Source organism: Chenopodium album, chromosome 23, assembly GCF_948465745.1.
Source record: "Chenopodium album chromosome 23, dcCheAlbu1.1, whole genome shotgun sequence".
Classification (NCBI taxonomy): Eukaryota; Viridiplantae; Streptophyta; class Magnoliopsida; order Caryophyllales; family Amaranthaceae; genus Chenopodium; species Chenopodium album.
In genome coordinates this window covers 19,614,790-19,637,199 of record NC_137856.1, presented here as the reverse complement: position 1 = coordinate 19,637,199, position 22,410 = coordinate 19,614,790, and the positions used below count along the sequence as shown (strand labels likewise).

General features: G+C 36.2%; 1 protein-coding gene across 5 annotated transcripts; it reads left to right on the top strand.

Annotated features, from left to right (window-relative positions):
• The first annotated feature begins 2,650 nt into the window (after positions 1–2,650).
• On the top strand, positions 2,651–16,524 carry LOC145607802 (retinoblastoma-related protein-like). 5 transcript variants are annotated; one of them, XM_081663397.1, is made up of 19 exons: positions 2,651–2,813; positions 3,408–3,511; positions 4,854–4,958; positions 5,234–5,376; positions 5,471–5,567; positions 5,667–5,713; positions 10,276–10,474; positions 10,713–10,779; positions 10,914–11,093; positions 11,179–11,372; positions 11,675–12,557; positions 13,086–13,242; positions 13,381–13,453; positions 14,543–14,737; positions 14,849–14,965; positions 15,069–15,213; positions 15,327–15,433; positions 16,001–16,116; positions 16,196–16,524. In XM_081663397.1, exons 2-19 carry the CDS (start codon positions 3,431–3,433, stop codon positions 16,326–16,328), a joined length of 3,039 nt encoding a protein of 1,012 aa, XP_081519523.1. In that variant the 5' UTR covers positions 2,651–2,813; positions 3,408–3,430; the 3' UTR covers positions 16,329–16,524. The 5 variants fall into 5 exon arrangements, 3 of the variants coding, with proteins under 3 accessions (XP_081519523.1, XP_081519524.1, XP_081519525.1); XR_014105633.1 differs by lacking the exon at positions 16,001–16,116 and having other exon boundaries at positions 15,332–15,433; positions 16,196–16,330; XR_014105632.1 differs by lacking the exon at positions 16,196–16,524 and having other exon boundaries at positions 15,332–15,433; positions 16,001–16,115.
• Positions 16,525–22,410: the final 5,886 nt, after the last annotated feature.

The window sequence follows — 22,410 nt, the reverse complement described above, 5'->3', positions numbered from 1 at the left end:
GGAAGAACGTGGTAAGATCGTTTGGAATGACAGTGGATTGTGAAAGCTAGTTCCTATGCTTAGCATATTTATGGTTCAATCAACCTTGGGTATCTTGGAACGTGCACTCCCTTACTTGTTTAGAAAGATTTGCATTCATTTGTGCTTGTACATTTGGAAAAGTCCTTTCATGAACATGTGTTTGTTTTGCTTTTCTCTTAATTTCTTTTCATGCTTTGCCTTGTTTGTATTATTATCAGAGTTATGGGTTAAACTCTTAAGATACCCTTACGAGAGCATCACTCGTCCTCTAGGGCGATCTAAGGGTTTAAATGACTTGTCTTTAGTTGCTAAAATTGACCGTGATTCCTACGAAAGTGAGTTAGTGTATATTCTCATCTCGTCTCTTCTTTTGTTCGTTTGAATAAGCTCGTCATTTTCTCCCCATTGGTTTTGTTTTGCTCGAGGACGAGCAAAAGATAAGATTGGGGGCATTTGATGGGTGTCATTTATGGCACCCATTTAATGAGCATTTAGGTTGTTTTCTCCTTCCTTTTATGGTTTTCATGCTTAATAAATGATTAGTTTTATGCTTTGTTGCTTAGTTTTACCTTTCCTCTCTTATTTTGTAGTTTTCATGTATTTCGTTGGTTTTCTAGCCTTTTCTCCTTTATTTGCTTTATTTTCGTGGTTGTAGGTATTGTACGAGGTTCGAGCCCTAATTTTGGTGATCCACTAAGGTGGAGGAATCTTTTGGATCAAGTTCATGGCATCTAGGAAGCTCAAGATGCAAGGAAGCGGAAGTTCCAAGTCTTGGCTCTTCTCTTGCGCTCGCATGCGGTGCTATCATCAAAAGGGTGGTGTACCCACAAATCTAAAGGCTTAGCTACTGCCACTCCGTCACCATCGTAAGTCAAATGACCCATCGCAAATGCTCGAAACCGTGAGAAATCGAAGAAACCCAGCTAGGTGTGGGCGCGCGCGCGGGTGGTGCGGGCGCGCACCAGGGTGGTGCGGGCGCACCTCCCCTGCTGCCCGGGCGCACCGCCGTGGGTTCTTTTTGCTCGGTTTTTGATGTTTTGCACCTTTATTTATACCTTTGTAAACCTGATTTTTGGGCAAGTTTAGAAACAAGTTTCATATTACATTTTAATCATATTCTTAGCTTAGTTGAGAGCTTCTCTCTCTAGATTTAGGGTTAGTTTTAGGAGTAGATTTTACAGAGAGAAAGTGAGGAATTTCAATGGTGATTGAGAGATTGAAGATTCAATGATGACAATTGTATTGAAGATCTTCTCTATTATCAATGAGCATTTCTACACTCTATCTCATTTATTGTTTTGTTTAGTATTCATGTTTGGATTGTTTGATTTTGATTGGAATTTGATGATTGATATTTGATTAGTGTAATTGTTCTTCTTAGATTGTTGATTGTTGATTTCTTTAGTTGTTTGTTGATTTGATGATGTTGTTAGAGTAGTTGTTTGGTTAGGGATTTGGTGAAGCTTATATGATGCAATGGATTGATGTAAATTGAGGATAATTGATGGAGTTGATGATGTGATTAAATTGTTTGATTGATCATGTGCATGTGTGTGATTAATTAAAGAGTAGCTAACTTTGATTGTTGCACTAGATTGCATTGTAAGTTCACATTGATACGGACCATTGATTTGTGGCTTACATTTACACGATTGAGGTGTCTTGTGATGTTTCCTAGCTAGAGTTTATCGTAGTTGACGCTAGTTAAACCTCTAGGAGAATTTGGTTGCATGATTGATGTTCCCTCACATTGCTTGACTTAGTCGACTTTCCTATTCCAATTTGCTATGTTCATTACTATTATTTGCGGATCCTATCCCTAGCACTTTATTTGTTTGGTTTCTTCGTTTTAGTAGTTGTTAGTGTCACCTTTTACCCTTCGTCTTCGACCTAGCTTAGGCATATAATTGAAAGCACTTAGACATTACCATTCCTTTGGGTTCGACCCTTGACTTACCTCTATACTTGTATTTAGGTTAGTTTAGGGTTTATAAATTTTGTTTGGCTTAGGGAGGATTAGTCCAACGACCTAGTTTTTCCCTTGTCAGAGGAAGGCGTCGATGGCGGCGAAAATGGCTTTCGGCGCCGGGAATTGCTGCGTTGGAAGGCTATTTGAGGAGTGTCGTTCGATTTTTTTTTCTTTTTGGATGATTCTGCTAAATTATTTTTACAAGGGAAGGGGAGAAAGTTATTTTGTTAAAAAATTAATTAGTAAATACAAACCGTACTTCAAGTAGCGGTTTTCAATAAATAAACCGCTACTTTCTTCAGGTAGCGGTTTCTAATACGTAAACCGCTACTTGAAATAGCGGTTTTTTTTAGCACACCAGCGGTTTTCTAATAAACCCGTTTTTTAAAAAAATTCCATTGAACCGGTGACGTGGACAAGATGGTGGGAATTAAAAAAGAGTAGCTGTAATTTGAGAATTAGATAATTTCCCACCATAATTTAGGGAAAGGGCTCGAATTAGTTGAAGAAAACATCTCCTGTGAACCTCTATTGTCTATTGGACAATCGTACTAAGTCTCGACCATTAATTTATTAGACTGACACGTTTATAAATGAGGCAAACTTTTATTAATGGGGCTCCAACCTATTGAATTGAATTGCTCCAAAAAAAAAAAAAAAAAAAAAAAAAAAACACGGAAGCACATAGCGCGAACACAGCCCTGTCTAGTGCCTCCTCCTGTTGTTCTCCTCCTCTCTCTCTCAGTTCTCCATTGAAGCGCACTCAATATCAATTTCACAATCTACGGCTCATCTTGTATCGCCCATTGAAGCAGCTTCTGAGGTAAGTTGTTGTTTCTTTTAGTATCAATTTCACAATGTAGGGTTCATCTTTGATCTAACTTAATTGTCACTGAAGTAAGTGTAGGTTCGAAATCTGAACTATTGGCTCTAAATACTAAGATTATGAAGTTCATAACGAGTGATTATGTTGCTAGAAAAGAAAATAATGAGACTAATTGAATCACTTATCCCTAAAATTATTGATTTGTTTGATAATTGAATCAAATTTGGTTGCTAATGTATTGCAGAACCCTTTAATGTTAGGATTGAACTATGAAATTAGACCTCTTCTTCATTGGCTCAGGGACGGGTCTGATGATTTGGATATGAACCCTAGAGTAGAGCATAATTTGTGAAATTGCGTGAAATTTGAGGGTTTAAGAATGATAATTGAATGGTGATCATGGTGTTTCTGTGTCAGTATAATTGCTACGGGTTGTCATTTTCGGGTAATGATTATGAATTGGACAATTTTGTTTGTTATAAGAGAAAGAGAGTATTTGATGAAGTTTTATTTTTTCTCAATTTTTGTCGTTCATATGCCTAGTTTGTTGCAGGATTTGGGGTTTAACTCTGTACTTAAACTTATTTGCAGAATCAATTTTCGTTGGATGAAAGATGTACTCGGACGCCTTGAAATTTTTTAATGATAACAAAAGTATTTTGTTGAATAATGTGTCGCCTATCGGAAGCACAACGGTACTTTTTCATCTCGAGTAGGCTTTATATGCTATGTTACTTAGACTCAGGTACTTGTGTTGGACATGGGTCCATGTCCAATGTCCAAGTGTCCGACTTATATCTTGATTTTGACCCGAAATGGAGTATTGAAGTGTCCATCTCCATTTTAGATTGTTTAAGATTGTACTTGGGTACTAAGGTGAAATGAAGAGTCCAAGTAACATAGTCTATTTTAATAGTTGTTGGTAATTCATGTTTACTTTCAATTTCTTATGTTTTTTTGCCTTTGTTATCTACTCCTTTCGTTCCCTTATGTTTTTTTTATGTTTGGAATTATGCACTGTTATTAAGAAATTGTGTAAAGTAGAGGTATATTGGAATATTCCAATGATTGAAAGTACAATTCTATTAAAAAAAATCAATATTATACATGTTAGGTGAATAAAGTAGAGGAGAGAGGAGAGAGAAAGTAATAATGAGTATTAGAAAACTATTAAAATAGTATAAAAGTACAATAACTCATGGAAAAGTGAAGATTTTTGAGTATTAAAATTGTAAAATAAGGGTAATTTAGTCCAAAATTTATGTCTAAAAAAGGAAAGATACTAAATGTAAAGAATAAAAAGGAACACCTAAAATGGAAACGTAAAGAACAAATGGGAACGGAGAGAGCACATTAGTTAGAGACTGGGTGAGGCGAAGTACAATTGATAAGAATGAAGGTGGTAATTAAAGTGGAGTTACTTTGTGTTAGATACTCAAAGTCGTGAAGTTGAAGTAATTCATCGCCGTAAGATTATGAAAGATCATAAACAGTGATTATGTTGTTAGAAATGAAAATTATGAGCCTAATTGAATAACATATCTCTAAAATTATGTGATTTGTTTGATAATTGAATCAAATTTTGGCTGCTATGTAATGCACAACCCTTTGATGATGGGATTGAACTATGAGATACACCTCTTCTTCCTGGCGGGGCAACCACCCCTCGTGCCCTAGAGTAAAGAATAATTTGTGAACTTGTGTGAAATTTGAGGGTTTTAGAGTGATATTTGAATATGAAACCCTAAAGTAAAGTATAATTTGTGAACTTGTGTGAAATTTGAGGGTTTTAGAGTGATATTTGAATATGAAACCCTAAAGTAAAGTATAATTTGTGAACTTGTGTGAAATTTGAGGGTTTTAGAGTGATAATTGAATGGTGATCATGGTGTTTTTGTGTCAGTATAATTGCTACGGGTTGTCGTATTCGAGTTATTTTTATGAATTGGATTTGTTTGTTACAGGAGAAAGAAATTATTTAATGAAGTTTATCTCAATTTTTGTCGTTCATATGTAGTTTGTTGAACTTATTTGCAGAACCAATTTTCGTTGGATGAAAAGATGTTTTCGGACGCCTTGAAATTGCTTATTGATAGCAAAAGTATTTTGTTGAATAGTCTGTCGCCTATTGGAAGCACAACGGTATCTTTTCATCTTGAGTAGGCTTTATAAGCTATGTTACTTGGACTTGGTACTTATGTTGGACTTGGGTCCATGTCTAATGTCCAAGTGTCCAACTTGTGTCTTGAATTTTACCTGAATGGAGTAATGAAGTGTCCATCTCCATTTCAGATTGTCTAATATTGTACTTCGGGTACTGAGGTGAAATGAAGAGTCCAAGTAACATAGTTTATCATGATATTGGTTTTTCATTTTTACTTTCAATTTCTTATGTTTCTGCACATCTCTGATTTCAGCCAAAGGAATTAGAGAGATATATGTTCGCCTTTGCTATCTACATTAGTAAGAGATTGGGTGAGGAAACTACAAGTAATAGGAATGAAGGTGGTAATCAGAGTGGAGTTACTTTGTGTCAGATACTAAAAGCCATGAAGTTGAAGTACTTTGTCACCCTATGATTTTGATTATGACATTTATGTAAGTGGACTGTATTTTGCTGTTCAGGATGTGATTGCTTCTATTTCTTTTACCAGTCTTGTAGATTTTTTCAAAGAGCTTCCTCAGTTTATTGTTAAGGTTGGGCTAATCTTAAGTAACATGTATGGTGAAGATTGGGAGAAGAGACTTGAGGTATGTGGAACATCTGATTTCAGATGCCTTTTCTTTGTTTAATGTATTGGAGTATCCACTTATATGATTGAGAATTATGCTAACTCGTTATTTAATCAGGTGAAAGAGTTGCAGGCCAATTTTGTGCATTTGAGCCTTTTAAGCAAGTAGGCCTTCACTTTCTACTGGTTTTCTTTCTGAGTATATGTCTTAGTTTTTTGGATTAAAAATTCACTTAAACTGGGCTTTTGCAAATCATGCCAGATTTAATGCATATCTTATAATTATAGTTAAAACTGAAGTCCCTGAGCTCTCTATGCTGATGACTGTGATATTTGTCTTTCTTATGTGATTATCATGTAAACCTGCAAGGCTGTATAGTAAACATTTTATTTGGTAAAGTATCCCTTATACCATCTATGGCGGACATAGTAAATTGAGCTGCGATGTTGTTGATCATGTTGTTGAAGAATGTTAAGTCTAGGTTAGAGAGAAATAATATTGGGAGTAAACGGCTTAAGCCTCAACTTTTATTCACAAACATATATATAGGTGTTACTCTGTTCATATTTAACAAAGAACTTCATTTGAATTATGACAAAAATGACATATTAGGGTAAACTGTTATTTTCTTATCTGATTTGCTTTTACAGTTTTACCATGGGCAGAGACCTGCTGTTAAACAGCTTAAACCTCAGAGTCCTGCCTTAGAGTCACACTTTTCTGGCCATAGCAATTTTCGTGCTATATTCTGAAGACTGCGTCACTAAATCTGTTATTGTTCTGCTAGGAATTAGTACCCAAAAGAGTAAGTAAGCAAGCTAATTAGATGGAAAAGGGTAGCTAAGGGGGATAATTTGTATTATCAGATTGATTGTTCAACAAAACAGTGCCTTCTTTCGTGAATAAGGTGCTCTCCAATAACAAACTTCTCAACAATATTCAACATGATTTAATTCCTCCAAATGAGGTCTTTTTATAGAAAATACCCCCTAATAAACCTCTAGCTTATTCCCCAAGTTACTACTAATAGACTATGACTAATGTGCCCTTCCCCTAAATATTGATTCCTTGCATTACCCGCCGCCTAAACTTTCACCTTGTCCAGTGAATGGATTCCCGACCTCGGCAACGATTCTCAACCTTGGCAACAGACTGAGAGTGGGCTGCAATGTACACTAAAATTGGCATGGTAAAGGACAGATTGGGCTATGAGTGTTGAGGAAGAAAAATTGGGCCTTAAGTCAATAAGTCCATATACAACTTAGTAGCCCACTGTTTTGATTTTGTTTGGTTTGCAATTTGCTAGCTTTTCTTTGTTTTTAGTAGCACGTCACCTAGTGAATAAAACTTTCTAGCAATTGCTTCAAGTGATATTACCATAATAACCTTACAAGCATATTCAATTTTTGTCTTCTTCTCCAAGCCAACAACAAACCCAAAGCTTCTCCCATACTCATCTCTTTCTAGACTAATCTGGAAACCACCCTAGAAACCACCACTCCGGACTCCACAGTGGCGGAAAATTGATTTCACCGGAGAATCCCACTCGAGTAATGCCGCTCTTATCGCAGTCTGTCTTGTACCCTTCGCCACCTTCTTCTTTGGCCACCCAACAGCCCGGACCACCTCCTGCTCCAGACCTGCCCCTCACGAAGACACCTTCCCTATTCAGGCCACCACTAGCGGTGGTCTTACCTCCACGCTCGGCTTTTCCTGCCACAACTCCCTCAATCTCTGTGAAAACCACCAGCTCGCCCATAATTTCCACCACCCAGCTCGTCGACAATTTAATTTCACCTCACCTGGACCTCCACCTATAAACCCATCCCCGAAATCGCCAAGCCTTCCCCTATATTTGAGTTTCCTTGCAAAACCCTCAACTCCGCAATCAATTTCACCGTCAATTTTGCCTGGCCACCCAAAAAATCACCACTGCTACCAAACACGAATTCACTTAGAGAATGTCAAGATCTACTTGTCTTAGCATCACTAAGCCGAATTTCTGATCTCACCAACTGAAATCACCACAACTGCACCAGTGCAACAATGACCTAATAGGCCGCTGTAGCAGAGCACTTGTCTTAGCATCACTAAGCCAAATTTCTGATCTCACCAACTGAAATCACCACAACTGCACCAGTGCAACAATGACCTAATAGGCCGTCTGCAGCAGAGCAAAAGTATTGTTCACAGTTGCTCATCTCTAAATCGGCTGGCTCTTACATTTTGATTTCTACATCACCGCATGGAAGGTTAGTGGTGGCTGACTGCTTCTAATCAGAGTTCACTTCTTCCTCCTTGAGCCCTTCCCGAATCAGACTTAGCTCCACTCTAATTCGAGAAATGCTTCATCAAATATCTTCTCCAAATTTCTTTGAAGATTATCAACAACTCTCTTCGTGGATTCCCTTATCCTTTCGGGGAATTGCTGTGATACCTCCTTCATATTCTGATCAAGTGATTGTGATCAAATCGGAGCTCCGGCGACCTCCGTTCTTTTTTTTTTTATTATTTTTGAAAACTAAATTTCAGTGGCTGATTACCGGGACAGAACTGCTTTAATACCAATTTGCTAGGAATTAGTACCCAAAACAGTAAGCAAGCTAATAAGATAGAATAGGGTAGCTAAGGGGGATAATTTGTATTATCAAACTGATTGTTCAACAATACAGTGCCTTCTTTCGAGGGAAGGTGCTCTCTAATAACAAACTTTTCAACAATATTCAACATGATTTAATTCCTCCTAATGAGGTCTATTTATAGAAAATACCCCCTAACAAACCCCTAGCTTATTCCCCTAAGTTACTACTAATAGACTATGACTAATGTGCCCTTCCCCTTAATATTAATTCCTTGCATGTTTCTCCTATGGTCTATAGTTATAGTCGACAATTAGGATTCTTGATTCATTGGACAATAGTGTAGTCATAATGTATACGCTTTCTCATTGTTTCCATTATATCTTCTTTATTTTCCCCTTATATTAAAGGAAAAATTGCTCCCATTAATCTTAACTTTGCCTCGTCCGCCCAAATTAATCTGAACTTTCGATTATTATTTATCACTTTCAACTTTAGGGGGTATTAATTTCTATTGCACCCAACTGGTCATCTAACCTGATGTAGCAAGTTACCTAGACACGTGTCAACATGTGATGGGTCCAAAAAAAATTTAAAAAAAAAGAAAAAAAAATTTTAAAAAAAAACTACCAATCCTAGCCCCCCACCCCTAGCCCGGAAAACACTCCATCACTACCCCCACCCTCACCCCGTCGGAAATTCGCCCCTACTCCCGAAAACCCCTCCCCTGCTGCTGGAAACCGCCGCCAGCCACCCCTTCCCTTCCCCCACCCCCGAAAAACCCCTCCCCAACAGCCCACCCACGTGCGAAAACCCCTCCCCCCCCTCGAAAACCCCTCCCCAGCAGCCCGGCCACCCTCAAAAACCCCTCCCCAGCAGCCCAGCCAAGAAATCGGCCATAAACGGTGGATGTGGTGTTCCCCGGCCGTCGCAACCCCCATCCCTACTCTAAACCCTAACCCCGCCGTAGCACCTTTGTTTCTTGCTGGTTTGGCCGGCGTTAGCGTTTGGGTGTTGTGGGCTGGTTCGCGGCGGTGAGAGATGTGGTTTGGATTTGGTCTGGGGCGTCGCCGGCGTATTAGGGTACTGGGATGGTGGTTGCGTCGGTAGTGTTCGTGTGGTGGTGGATGTGGTGTTCGTGTGGTGGGGCATCTGCTGAGTTGGTTTTAATATTTTTTTTTTTATTTTCTCTATTTTTTTTTTCAACCAATTACATATTGACACGTGTGAAAAAAAAAAAATCACAAATGTTTACCTTATTTACCGGCTGCAAGTCATTTGGGTGCAATAGAAATTAATACCCCCTAAAGTTGGGAGTGATAGATAATAATCGAAAGTTCGGATTAATTTGGGCGAACTTGGCACAGATTAATGGGAGCAATTTTTCCTATATTGAAAATAAAAAATTGTAATAGGGTTGTTAGTGTTGAAGCTTGAAGTGTCAAAATTAATTCTTAGCCCATCTTCCGTTTAGATTGTGTGCAGCTTATTTATTCTTGGCCTTTCTTTAACTTATCTATTCTCTTTTATAATCTGTGGATTTTAAAAATTTGTATAGGCATTGATTACTTTTGAAATTGTCTGTGTTTGAGTTTAGAGTTAGATTGTTTTATTAGTTGTCAACCACATCTAAATGCTTTTAAACTGATGATGCACCAGTGTAATTCTAATAATGTAAGCTGTATGAGGGGGAAACTAAGAAGATAAGCCCTGACTGGATTTTAAGACAGATTGAACACTTGAGAATAGTAAAGCTTTCTTCATTATTGGGTACTGTACAAACCATGTTAAATGCAACTGTGGGAACTAGGAAGGGAGGAAAGCCATACTTTGTGTACACTACTGTTATTAAAATCATGTTTGGCATAGCAGAGCATACATGCACTATGTAGCATTTCTAATCTTCTCTTGTTGTGAATGAGCATGCATGCACTATCATTATGATGAAGTCAAATTCCAGTTTGTGTGGGGGACATTTATCATTTATGCAATGAACCCTTTGGAATCAATTGTTCCTAATGTTAAGTTACCTTATAATATGATATATTAGAACTTTCAACATTTTCTCACCCTTTTTCAGAATTTGCTTGAACAAATTTATTGTGAGATATTTATTGGGACTAATTGTTGTGTCATGTCTTTTTAAGGTACTACAAGCGAGCGTACCAAGAATTTTTCAAGACGAATGAAGCTGATAAGGAGGTTGCTGATGCAAGTACCTCCTCCTCCGATAGCATTTCAGACTATTATAGGTTTGGATGGCTGCTGTTTCTGGCACTTCGTGTCCATGCATTCAGCAGGTTTAAGGACCTAGTAACCTGCACTAATGGATTAGTCTCTGTATTGGTAAGTTCAGACTTATCACCTCTTGTAGTATTGACTTGTAGAATTGTGGGACCTTTCCTCTCTAAAGGATTTATTCAATGCAAGAAACATGAAGGAACTAGTTTACAAAGTGTTCTGAGTTTGTATAGTGTGATTATTTTCTTAATCAGGATTCTATATTGATGTCAATTTCTTGAACAATTGAATATACATTAATTTCACTGGTAGCTGCCATTTTAAAAAGTTAAATTTGATGCAGGCTATCTTGATCATTCACATCCCTGCTCGGTTGAGGAAGTTCAATGTTCTCGACTCACCATTATTTGGTACAGTGCTCATAATAAATTGATGTTCTCTTTCTTTGGCTATGTTAGCCTCTTTCCTTTGGTGTTTAGAGAGGAGGGGTAATTCTACTATCTGCAGATAGCATTAAATTGTTGGAAACAAATTTCTGTTTCAGAAAAGAAAAGTGATCGAGGTGTGAACCTGATCGCGTCACTTTGCCAAAATTATGACACTTCTGAAGATGAGGTGAAGCAAATGATGGAGAAAGCTAATGATTTGATTTTAGAGATTTTGAAGAAAAAACCATGTACAGCGTCAGAATGCAAGACTGAAAATCTAGACAACATTGACCCAGGTCAGTAAGATTTATGATCTTGTATATGCCTGTTTAACAGTAATTTGACCCAGGTTAGCTCAATTAATATCTTTGTTGAGTGCAGATAATTTGACTTACTTTGAAGATCTGTTGGAAGACTCGTCACTTCCAAATTGTATTAGCATGTTAGAGAAGGATTATGATGCGGCAATTTGGAACAAGGGTGATATAGATGAAAGAGTCTTTGTTAATGTGGATGACAGCCTACTTGGATCAGGGAGTCTCTCCGGAGGTGCCATTAACATAAGTGGTTCTAAGGTAATCTTATATTTAATGTGCAAATTTATTATGCTGCCATGCGTGAATATCACGCTATATTATATGATTTATATCATTTTCCTTTTCCCCTTGCACTTTTGAGTCTCCTACCTAGGATCTGTAGAATGGTTATAAATCCCTCAATTAACTTTTACAAGTGTAAAGATTTATATTTTTACTGTAGCATAAATTGGAAAGGCTTGAAGTGGTGTGTTATTTCATTAGATAGTAAGGAGTAATGTTTTAATTCATTCCAATGATCCTTTCTTTTTCTCTTTCTTTTTTTTCCCTCATAAACTCAGAGACAATTAGATGCAATGGCCTCTCCAACGAAAACAATTGGAAGTCCACTTTCACCTTGCCGATCACCTTCACTGCATGTAAAGGGGGCTCGTGGTGGTGTCAACTTAAGAATAATATCTACACCAGTGAGCAATGCAATGACAACTGCTAAGTGGCTTCGTATTTACATTTCTCGACTTCCATCCAAGCCATCTCCTGAGCTGGAGAAGTACCTTATGTCATGTGATAGGAATATAAGTTATGAGGTTGTACGTAGAGCTCATATTATTATGGAAGCCATTTTTCCTAATAGTGCTCTTGGGGAGAGATGTGTTGCTGGGACTGGGAGTCGACCAAATTCTAACTTGACGGACAACATATGGGCACAGCAAAGACGGCTGGAAGCTTTAAAACTGTACTACAGGGTTTTGGAGGCAATGTGCACAGCAGAGGCTCAGTTGTTGCATGCAAATAATTTGACCTCTTTGCTAACCAATGAAAGGTTTCACAGATGCATGCTTGCATGTTCTGCAGAGCTGGTTTTGGCCACTCATAAGACAGTGACAATGTTGTTTCCAGCAGTATTAGAGAAAACTGGGATTACAGCTTTTGATCTTAGTAAGGTGATTGAAAGTTTTATCAGACACGAGGAATCTCTTCCAAGAGAGCTCAGAAGGCATTTAAATTCCTTGGAAGAGAGACTCTTGGAGAGCATGGTTTGGGAAAAAGGTTCCTCAATGTACAATTCTTTGATTATTGCAAGACCAGCTCTGTCCGCTGATATAAATCGTTTTGGATTGCTGGCTGAGCCAATGCCCTCCCTAGATGCAATTGCTGTACATATTAACATGTCTACTGGAGGCTTACCTCCTCTGCCATCATTTAATAATGAGATTGCAGCAGGTATATCAGTCATCTTATTTTGCCCCCACCCCCCCCCCCCCCCCCCCCCCCCCACCAAAAAAAAAAATTAGGTTTTTTTACATCTTGAAATAATTAATTAAATACATAATGCGAATTTAGACTCTTTGAGCTGTTTACATATGGGGTTTGTGACTTCATGATTATGTAGTTTTCATGACTGAATCAGTTTGGTGCAAGCTTATCACAATTTGTGCGCTGTTAGGTTATGTAACAATTGAAGAGAGGGTTCTAGGAAATTTAGCATGACGATTATGAAGATTTCGGGATTCTTACGTATCGCGCTTCCCTGTATATATCGTATCAAAATAAGCATATTCTGACTCTCTGCTTTCCTAGTCTCCTGCCATATAGATTGCATTGTTTAGGCAAGGGAGTGAGATAGTATTGTGTCATAAGTAGAGATCTATGGGTGGTCAATCTCTCATTTGTTGGTACTTGCTTTAGTTTTGTGATATGTTATTGCAGTGTAAATTACAAATTTTCTGACTTTTGTGCTGTCATTTGTAGCAACAACTGGAGATATTAGGTCTCCAAAAAGAGCTTGCACAGAGTATCGTAGCATGCTTGTAGAACACAACTCTTTTACATCACCTGTGAAGGATCGTTTAATAAACAACCTCAAGCAGAAGCTAACTCCCCCAGCTTTGCAGTCTGCTTTTGCAAGGTACTGTAAACTATTAACTTAGTTGGAAGGACCTGTAAATTCATATGTATTTATGTATTAATAGTGTTTTTGAAAAGGCTTCTTCTGTTACATAGATTTGGAAGATTTATTTGAACTTTGGGTTTTGGTGTTTTTCAGTCCAACAAGGCTGAGTCCTGGTGGTGGAGGAGAAACTTGTGCAGAGACTGGGATCAATATATTCTTCAGTAAGGTATGAGATGCTAGATTGCTAGTGCATGTTAGCAGCAAACTGAGTGCTCTTGGTCATTTGCATCTGTTTGTTGAGTATCTTGACTTAGTTTTACTGACCTTTAGTGTATTTGGGATCAATAAGTTCTTCAGTAACATTTGAGAGACTAATGCTTTTTAGCAGCAAATTCAATGCCTTTGATCATTGGTGAGCTCTGGTTGTGGAGTTTCTTGACTCAGCTATATTGACTTTTACTGTTGTTATGAAACTAGATGGCCATTTCTTCAAGCCTTGAGTATGTCTGTGCCTAGGGGTGAGCACAACCGCGAACCCCATCAAAGCTGTAGGAACTGAAACCAGTTCTTGAAAGTCGAACCCGGTTATAAAAATCACAAATTTTAATTTTTTTTTTTTTTATAATTATTTGGCTTTTAAAAATTCTTTTTTATTTAGTTTTTGGTTATTATATTTTATTTAGACTTTAGTAATACTTATTTTTTCTTTAACCAAATGCCATTCAATATAATATAATTAATTTATAAAAAAATAGATATATTAGGTAACCAAGTGCCAACCAGTTCTTAATTTTATATTTATACCAAATCTTGTTTAGTCTGAAACCAGCTCTTTGTCTCAATAAGTTATTGGCATAAGAGTTTCACTTTTCTCATTGGTCTTTGTTGTTGTACCTGCTCTTCCTCATCCATTTTAGCTGCCTGATTTGCCGCCTTTTACTAAATGCCACTCGGTTATCTTGTATTTGAATTTCACAATTTTACTTAGTGGCCTTTTTCTCGGCCCCTCTCCCTTCCCCTCGAAAAATACTTGCACTGTTTTTATTTACTTGTAACACATTGACTTTTACACTATTCATATACTCCACATTGACTTTTACACTATTCATATACTCCACTTGTCATATATTCATGTATCAAATTTTATTGTTTTTTTACATATTGGTAATTAAACTTATTGGTGATTGAAATAATACATTGGTTAGTGTTAAATCAAGTAATATAAACACAAGTATCATATAAAATTGTTGCTTGGTTTGGATATTTGGACCTTCTGCTGGAATTGTCACTTAGATATTTTGCATTCTTGTATCAGATTGTGAAGTTGGCTGCTGTCAGAATAAATGGTATCATTGAAAGGCTAGAAAAGCCTGACAAGCAATCTGAGACTCAGCAGTTGAGGGAGAGTGTATATTGTCTGTTCCAGAAAGTACTTAATCAGCGGACTTCACTTTTTTTTAATCGCCACATTGACCAAATAATCCTGTGTGCTGTCTATGGAGTTGCAAAGGTTTGTATATGTTAAATTAACTAAAACAAATCTAAAAAATATAATGAGGCTTAACTTGGCTCTCACATCATGCTTCTCGAACATTTTGAATAACTTTGCTTGTTTTTTCAGATTTCTCAATATGAGCTTACATTCAAGGAGATTATATTAAACTACCGCAAGCAACCTCAATGTAAACCCCAAGTATTTCGCAGTGTATTTGTTGACTGGTCTTCTTCATGCAGAAATGTAAGTTCTGTGAAAGCTGCTTAGCTTAATTGTAGCTAACAAGTGTTTTTAACCTCATTGGTAAGGGGGCTAAAATCTAAGATTTCTTTTGATCATCTAACAGAGACAAGGGCAGGATCATGTTGACATCATAACGTTTTACAACGACGTCTTCATACCTTCTGTAAAGCCTCTTCTTGTTGAGCTTGGACCTCATGCTGCATGCACGAGAACTGATTTAATTCCCGAGAGTAATAATGACAAAGATGGTATGCTTTGTGATGAGTATTTTATTTTTTCTTATATAGAAAGAAAAGAAAAAAACATAAAGAAACTTTCATTGTTAGCAAGGCTTAGCTTCATTTTTTTACTTGTTAATTAGGTCAGTGCCCTGGGTCACCAAAATTATCTACATTCCCAAGTCTTCCTGACATGTCTCCGAAGAAAGTGTCAAAGAATGTCTATGTCTCTCCATTGCGCTCATCCAAGGTACTCATTAGTTCTCATACAAAGTATTTATATTGATTTTAATTTTTTTAATTTAAATTGAGGCATCCTAGAAGACTAAGTACTCCCTCCGTTTTCTTTAAATGTATCACTTTGATTTTTTGCTCTATCCACGTACTATGGTTGACTTCTCTATATAATAAATAAATGTATTATATAGTATATCATTAGATTAGTCATAATGTCTAGGTTCATTATATAATTTATTATAATGTTTTTTTAATATACAATTAAAGATATTAATGGTCAAAGTCGAGTCTCAGCAAATGTGCCGGTCAAACTGATGCAAATAAAAAATAATAGAAGGGAGTATATAAGTAGCCATGGATAAATAAGTTGAGATTAATCTAAAGGGGTTTAACATAAATCTGTACTCTGGCATCCAAATCTAGTGCAGTTTCAGTTATATCCTTTTGCAAGGCTCTGCTACCCAACTTTCACAGCTGCTTGTCTAACATAAATATCTAAGCCATCTTTGACATTGCCAAATAGTTTTAGTCCACTAAACACTGACTCTCACATATCTGATTTTCACAATTTCCACTGTAGATGGACGCTCTAATTTCAAACAGCTCAAAGAGCTACTATGCTTGTGTGGGGGAAAGCACTCATGCTTTTCAAAGCCCTTCCAAAGATCTGACTGCAATAAATGATCGTTTGAATAGGTATAGATTTGATTCGCTGACTTCAGTAAGACTTGTGCTTTATATGATGGTGCTGATTGTGCACCTCTTATCTTCACAGGAAGGTTAGGGGAGTACTGAATTTTGATACTGATGCTGGGCTGGTAAGCGACTCTCTTGTGGCTAACAGTCTCTATATCCATAATGGAATCGGTACCACTACCTCAGCTGCAGTGCCCTTGAAAACAGAATAGCCTGATTCTTAGTTAAGCAGTTGTATATGAATGATGTATATTCTAGACTCCTCACACTTGTCTACAACCATTTTCTTTCATTTTTGTTTAAAAGCCAGACCTGAAGTGAAAGAGCTGTATGTTTTTAGCATAGCTGCCATCACTTTCAGACGCTTGTGTATTATCTTTTATTGTAAATAGTTTTATGTTATTGGTAGCCTCTGTTTTTCTGAAGTGTAAATTACCATGTGTTTATCGCCTCTTCCGTCGGTTCTCATAGTTAGATATTGATCCCAGAACCGAGGTCCTCTCCTCTTCAACTTTTGAATATAAAATTTAGGAAAAATTGTCAAGAACTATCCACCTAATAGGTCATTTTGTCAACTACTCACTTAAATTTTTTATTTATAGTACTATCCATTTTGATTTTCCTGCAACAAAATTGTGCAAGTGTGGCCGAATTTTTTTTTTTTTTTCCCCTCCAAAACTTAAGCCTAAAAATTGTATATAACAACCAACCTTATCTCCTTTACAACGAATAATCCTAAAAACACAAAATGTTCAATATTTTCCCAATTAAAGAGGGCGAAAGTATTTGTGATTTTTAAAAATGTAATGCTTCTAAATTGATGTTAAATTCACTTGTTTTGGCTTCTTAAATGAGTGATTCTTCATTTCATGATAAAATTTTGGAAGAAAAAACAAAAGTGAACCCCACTCACCGGATTTTGTTGATGAAAAACCAAAATGGGTGGTGTCAGCCAAACTATTTAAATTTAGTAGGTGTATTTTTTGATAAAGATTTTAAGCGAATAGTTGTTGACAAAATGACCTGTTAGGCGGGTACCACCTGACAATTTTTCCAAATTTTATTAAATATTGATTTAGATACAACTATCTATAGTTCTTATAAGTAAAAGCTAGTTGTTGACCGGACGATGCTCCGAGATTAGACTTGGCAAACGGGTCGTTTGGGTCGAGTCAATTTCTGGTCAATCCATATTCGAGTCGGGTCAATTTGGGTTTCGGGTCAGTTTGGGTCATTGGTGATTCTAGTCGGGTCGGGTATTGGGTCAGCAGTTGGGTCGAGTTCGGGTTGGGTTATTTCGGGTCTGATCTGTAACACCCCGTCTAAAAAATAAGGCATGACGTTAGCGGAAATAACGTCGAGACGGAAATGTCACTCTAAAGGTTACCAAAATAAAGAAAATGATTACAATATCTGAGATAAATAAAGTAAAGTGAAAGAAATCCCAAATGAACAATAAACACTTCCAACGAGGAAAATAATCCTCAAATCTGATAATCCCAAAAGAGAAGGTCCAAAGATAACTAAAGCAAGTCTATAAAACTGCTAAGAAATAAAGTAAACACTCTACTCTCAGCCCAGACTCAACAGGAACTACTCTTCACCTGCAAATAACATTAAGGTTCCACAATCAGTGGGGAGTAACTAGCAGTTCTCCCAGTACTTGTAGAAATACAAAGCTAAGTACAGAAAAGCTTAGACACTAGCACAAAACTTAACAGCATGCGGGAACATCAACTCAAATAATAATTACCAGTTAAACTCGAGGGGAAAAAAAATTAAAATTAATATAACATGGAATCATGATTATAATACAGATCAAGCATGTAAATAAACAACGTAAGAAAAATATTACCACAAGAATTCAGAATTGAATATAGCAACTCAAAACAAATAGTAACTCATATAGACGATAATTAACACTTGTAAAGGTCCCTTCCCAAAACAATAGTATCTTTAAAATAAATAAATTTTAACCCTTTTGAAAATAAGATTTATAGTGAGGCAAGCATATAAAATATGAACACCGGTGAAATCTGCAGCCCACCATCAAAGGTTTGCTAGGGCGAACCTACAGACGATTCCGCAGCCGTCTGCGTCTGAGAATGGCCAAACTCCCATTTTTCCTACTCGAATTCTGCAGCCCGAGTAGTTCCGGACGACAACAATTAACCTAGAAAATACATCTCGAATTCCGCAGCCCAAGATGTTATCATGTTCCAACCATTGAATTCCGCAGCCCAATGGTTGTCTTACACTCACAAAAATATATAAAATTTATAAACATACTTCTTAAAAATCATTTAAACACATTTAGGGATCATCAACCCCAGTTTAACGTATTGCAGGTCTTTACTTCTAAGACCAAAATTCAACAAAAAGCCATTCCAAAGACTTTAACTTCAAAATTTTCGAAATATATAAAATAACTCATATATCATACTAAGGTGTCACTCATATTGTGTGGATTTGGGTACGAAGCTAATTATAACAAAATATCACAATACACTCCGTACACAACCCTTGGCAAATCGATGCTAAAAACAGTGTTATTCTACTTTAAAGCACAACGACGTCGACAACTTATTTGACACTTTATAACCATATTTTTTAAAACTCTGTAACACTCACAAATTTAAATTAACATTTACTACCTGTTCATAGTATCACTTTACCAATTCATGAAAATAGATAGAAATTACCTCAACTCTATCAATAATAGATAAAACTGGTTTAAATTAAATTACTCAAGGTACATTTTAAACACCTCACTCAATTAACTAAGCATGAACATTTCTTTAATTAATTTAGAGTAGTACCATTAATATGCGCCCAACACCAATCATGCAGAATCATCATTATTTTTGCTCAATCAAATATTTCCCATGATTATACTATTGGCTAATGACAAAACTAACAGTCTTAACACGAGTACTACGCATAAAAATAGTCATGATATTACACTTAAACTTGTAGTAGCAACAATAATATGACATGAGAAATAAATCTTGGACCAAAATAATATAAGTATACAACAAACTAATTTACTTGCTTTTAGAAATTTGACAAGTCAACAAGGCCATGAAATTTATCTTATAAAAGAAAGTGTCTAGTAACCCACGCATAAACCTAAATGGCAGCACACATTAACATCAAAGCTCATCCATTATTCATGCTTAACCCAAATAAAACGAGAACAAGACATGCTTTCAACCAAATTTCTTTTGCAATTAAATAGGATCAAAACAACAATACATATATTGACATGATAATGAAGGAAATACATGATATAACATTGCTACATCTCACGCAAATCCCAGCATAAAAACGCAGCACAAGTTTATTCGAAACCGCAAACGAAAACTCAAACGACTAATCCTAGACGCATCTAATCTTGTCTTAACCCAACCATGCTTTCTAGAGTAATGGAATAATGCTAGTTACCTCGATAAACTTCCAATAAAACCCACGAAACTAGTAGAACCCAAAAAGAACTAGTCCTCTTGATGACCTTGAATACCTATATAAAACAAGATTGAAATAAGAAGATGTATGTATAACAAACCATACAAGAGGGGGACGAAAAAGGGAAGGGTATAACCCATTGAACTTACTTATTTTCACAGCCAAATTAAGAGGGAAAATGAGATGATCCTTGCAACAATAAAACCCAGCAGCAATTTCACAACAATAAAACCCATTGAAAGAAGAGTGCAAATACTTTTGAGAATTGATTCCCACGGTCAATGGGAAAGGATATTGATGATTATTTTCTTAATGAGGGCAGCAAACATAATGGGTTTGGGAGTTATAAGAGGCAAGAGAATATAAATTGAAGGCAAGAATTAAGGGGAGCATTAACTTGACAATTAAAGAGTCAAATGAAAGAATCCAATATCTAACTTTCAAAAACCAATTCAAATACTTGTATACTACTCCAATCCCACGCCAAAATCAGCCCAACACCTCCTAGGTTATAGCCCAAACACCGAAAATTGGTTTAGTCCATAAAAGTAACCTCGGTATAATTCGCCTCAACCGGCTCAACTAAAAACCGTAAATAAATAATTAACAAGTAATATTTCAAATTAGTTTTACACTCTTATCAATCATAAATTAAAAGTGTTATGATTTAAATAGAAAACAACATTATAATTTATACACATAATAATTCAAAATTATTAGTTCAAAAATATGGGGTGTTACATGATCAATTCGGGTCGGGTAAGTTTTCGGGTCCAATTATCGATTCAAGTTTGGGTCGGGTCAAGTTTGGGTCGGTTGAGTTCGGGTGAGATCAATTTGAGTTGGGTCAATTTTCCTTAATGTCGATGTAGAAATTTGACTTATTATATACTATAATTATCAATAAGTATAAAGTATAACAATTGAATATTAATAATATATTCATTAGACAATTCCAAGAGTACTATATACACAAGACTTTATTATTTCATATGTATGATCAGATTGATTACTATCATTGATTAAGGTCGGGATGGGTTAATTCAGGTCGGATCCTAATTAGGTCGGGTTCTAATAGGTTCGAATCATAATCGGTTTGGGTTGAACTCGTTCGGTTTGAAAATGGATTTTGCCAGTTTAAAATGGGTTTCGGGTCCATTCAAGTCGGGTCCTGATCAGATCGGGTTGTAATCGATTCGGGTTGAATTCAACCTGTTTGAAAACGAGTTTTGCTAGTTTAAAGCGAGTTTTGGTCAAAGCAGATTGGATCCTAATTGAGTCGGGTTATAATCGATTCAGGTTATAATTAATTTGGGTTTAACTTGGTCGGTTTGAAATCCAGTTCAAAATTAAATCAAGTTAAATTGGTGGATCAGTTATAATCGATTTAAGTTAAACTAGTCTGATTTGAAAACGAGTTTTGGTTCAAAACAAATAGAGTGAAATCGAGTCGGGTCCTTATCGGTTCAGAAAATAATTGATTTAGGTTAAATTGTATCAATATGAAAATGGGTTTACCTTATTTGAATCGAGTTTCGATTCAAATCTCTTCATGTTGTAATTAGTAATATTCATAAACATGTTGTGTTAATTGGGTAGCATTGTAGCAAGTCATAAGGGCTTTGGTCATAAACTCACAATAAATAAGTCACAAAACAAGCTTGGTTGACTGGATAGTGGGTTAAATAGATTAGGTGACTTAGGTTATAATCGAGTCGGGTTATAAGGTCATATCGTATACACCAGTTTTGACTCATACATGAATTTAAATCAGATCAAAATCAATTTATAAATTAAACAAGTTGGGTTGAAAAGGCAAGGAATTAGAACAAGTTGAGTTATAATTAGTCGGATAATAAACACGTTATGGACTTATAGTAATAGGTACTCCATATCACTGTATCAATCATATTAAACCCATCAACAAAACACCCTCATAACCGTTGATTAAACCCATCTTTAATTCAAGACCTCTCATTATTTTCATCTTCCAAAACTCTTCTCCTAAAAAATTTAAAAACTCCCGCATTCTCCCTCCCCTCCCCTCCTAAAAAATTAAACACCTCCCGCTTCTTCCCTCCCTATATAAGTCCCCACCTTCCTCCCTATACAACCTCACATTTAAGGGAAAATCAAACCAAAAAATCATTTACTTGATCAACATAAAGGTTGTACTATATTTTTGGTACTTTTGATTTTGTAAAGTAGTACAACCTCACATTAATCTCCAGAATTTTTGCAATTATAACCTCACATTTCCTAAAACTTGGTGTTGCAAAGAATTTTTTTCCTTAATTTTATGAGTTATTTTCCTATTTAAGCTTATTTATTTGCCTATTTAATCTTAGCAAAATTTATTCAGAAAAACCTTGTAAAATTTTTATTCAGAAAAACCTTTTAATTTTTTTTTTTTTGGCTAGGAGAAACCTGTTTTAAAATTTTTTCTGTTCAAGACAGCCACGTGGGACTTTTCAACGTTGGCTCACAATTTTCTAGCTTCCCCTCATGTGTGACTCACGTGACTCTTAAATCTCTAATCACACCCCCTTTTTCCTAATTCTACTCCCTTTTCCCTCCAATTACACACTCTCTCTCCTTCTCTTTCTCCTATCTCTTTCGTCTTTGTGAACAAGCCATCGTTGGAGTCCATTGAATTTGAGAAGTTATTAGTGAGTGAGGTGAGGGAATGATGAGTGACATTTATGGCACTCATTTGATCTCTTTTTGGATGAATTTCATTTCATTTTATAGCTCTTTTCATTAGTTTTCCTTAGTTTTTCTTTTTATTTCTTTACTTTGTGCTTTTCGTAGTTAGTTTCTTTATTTTGT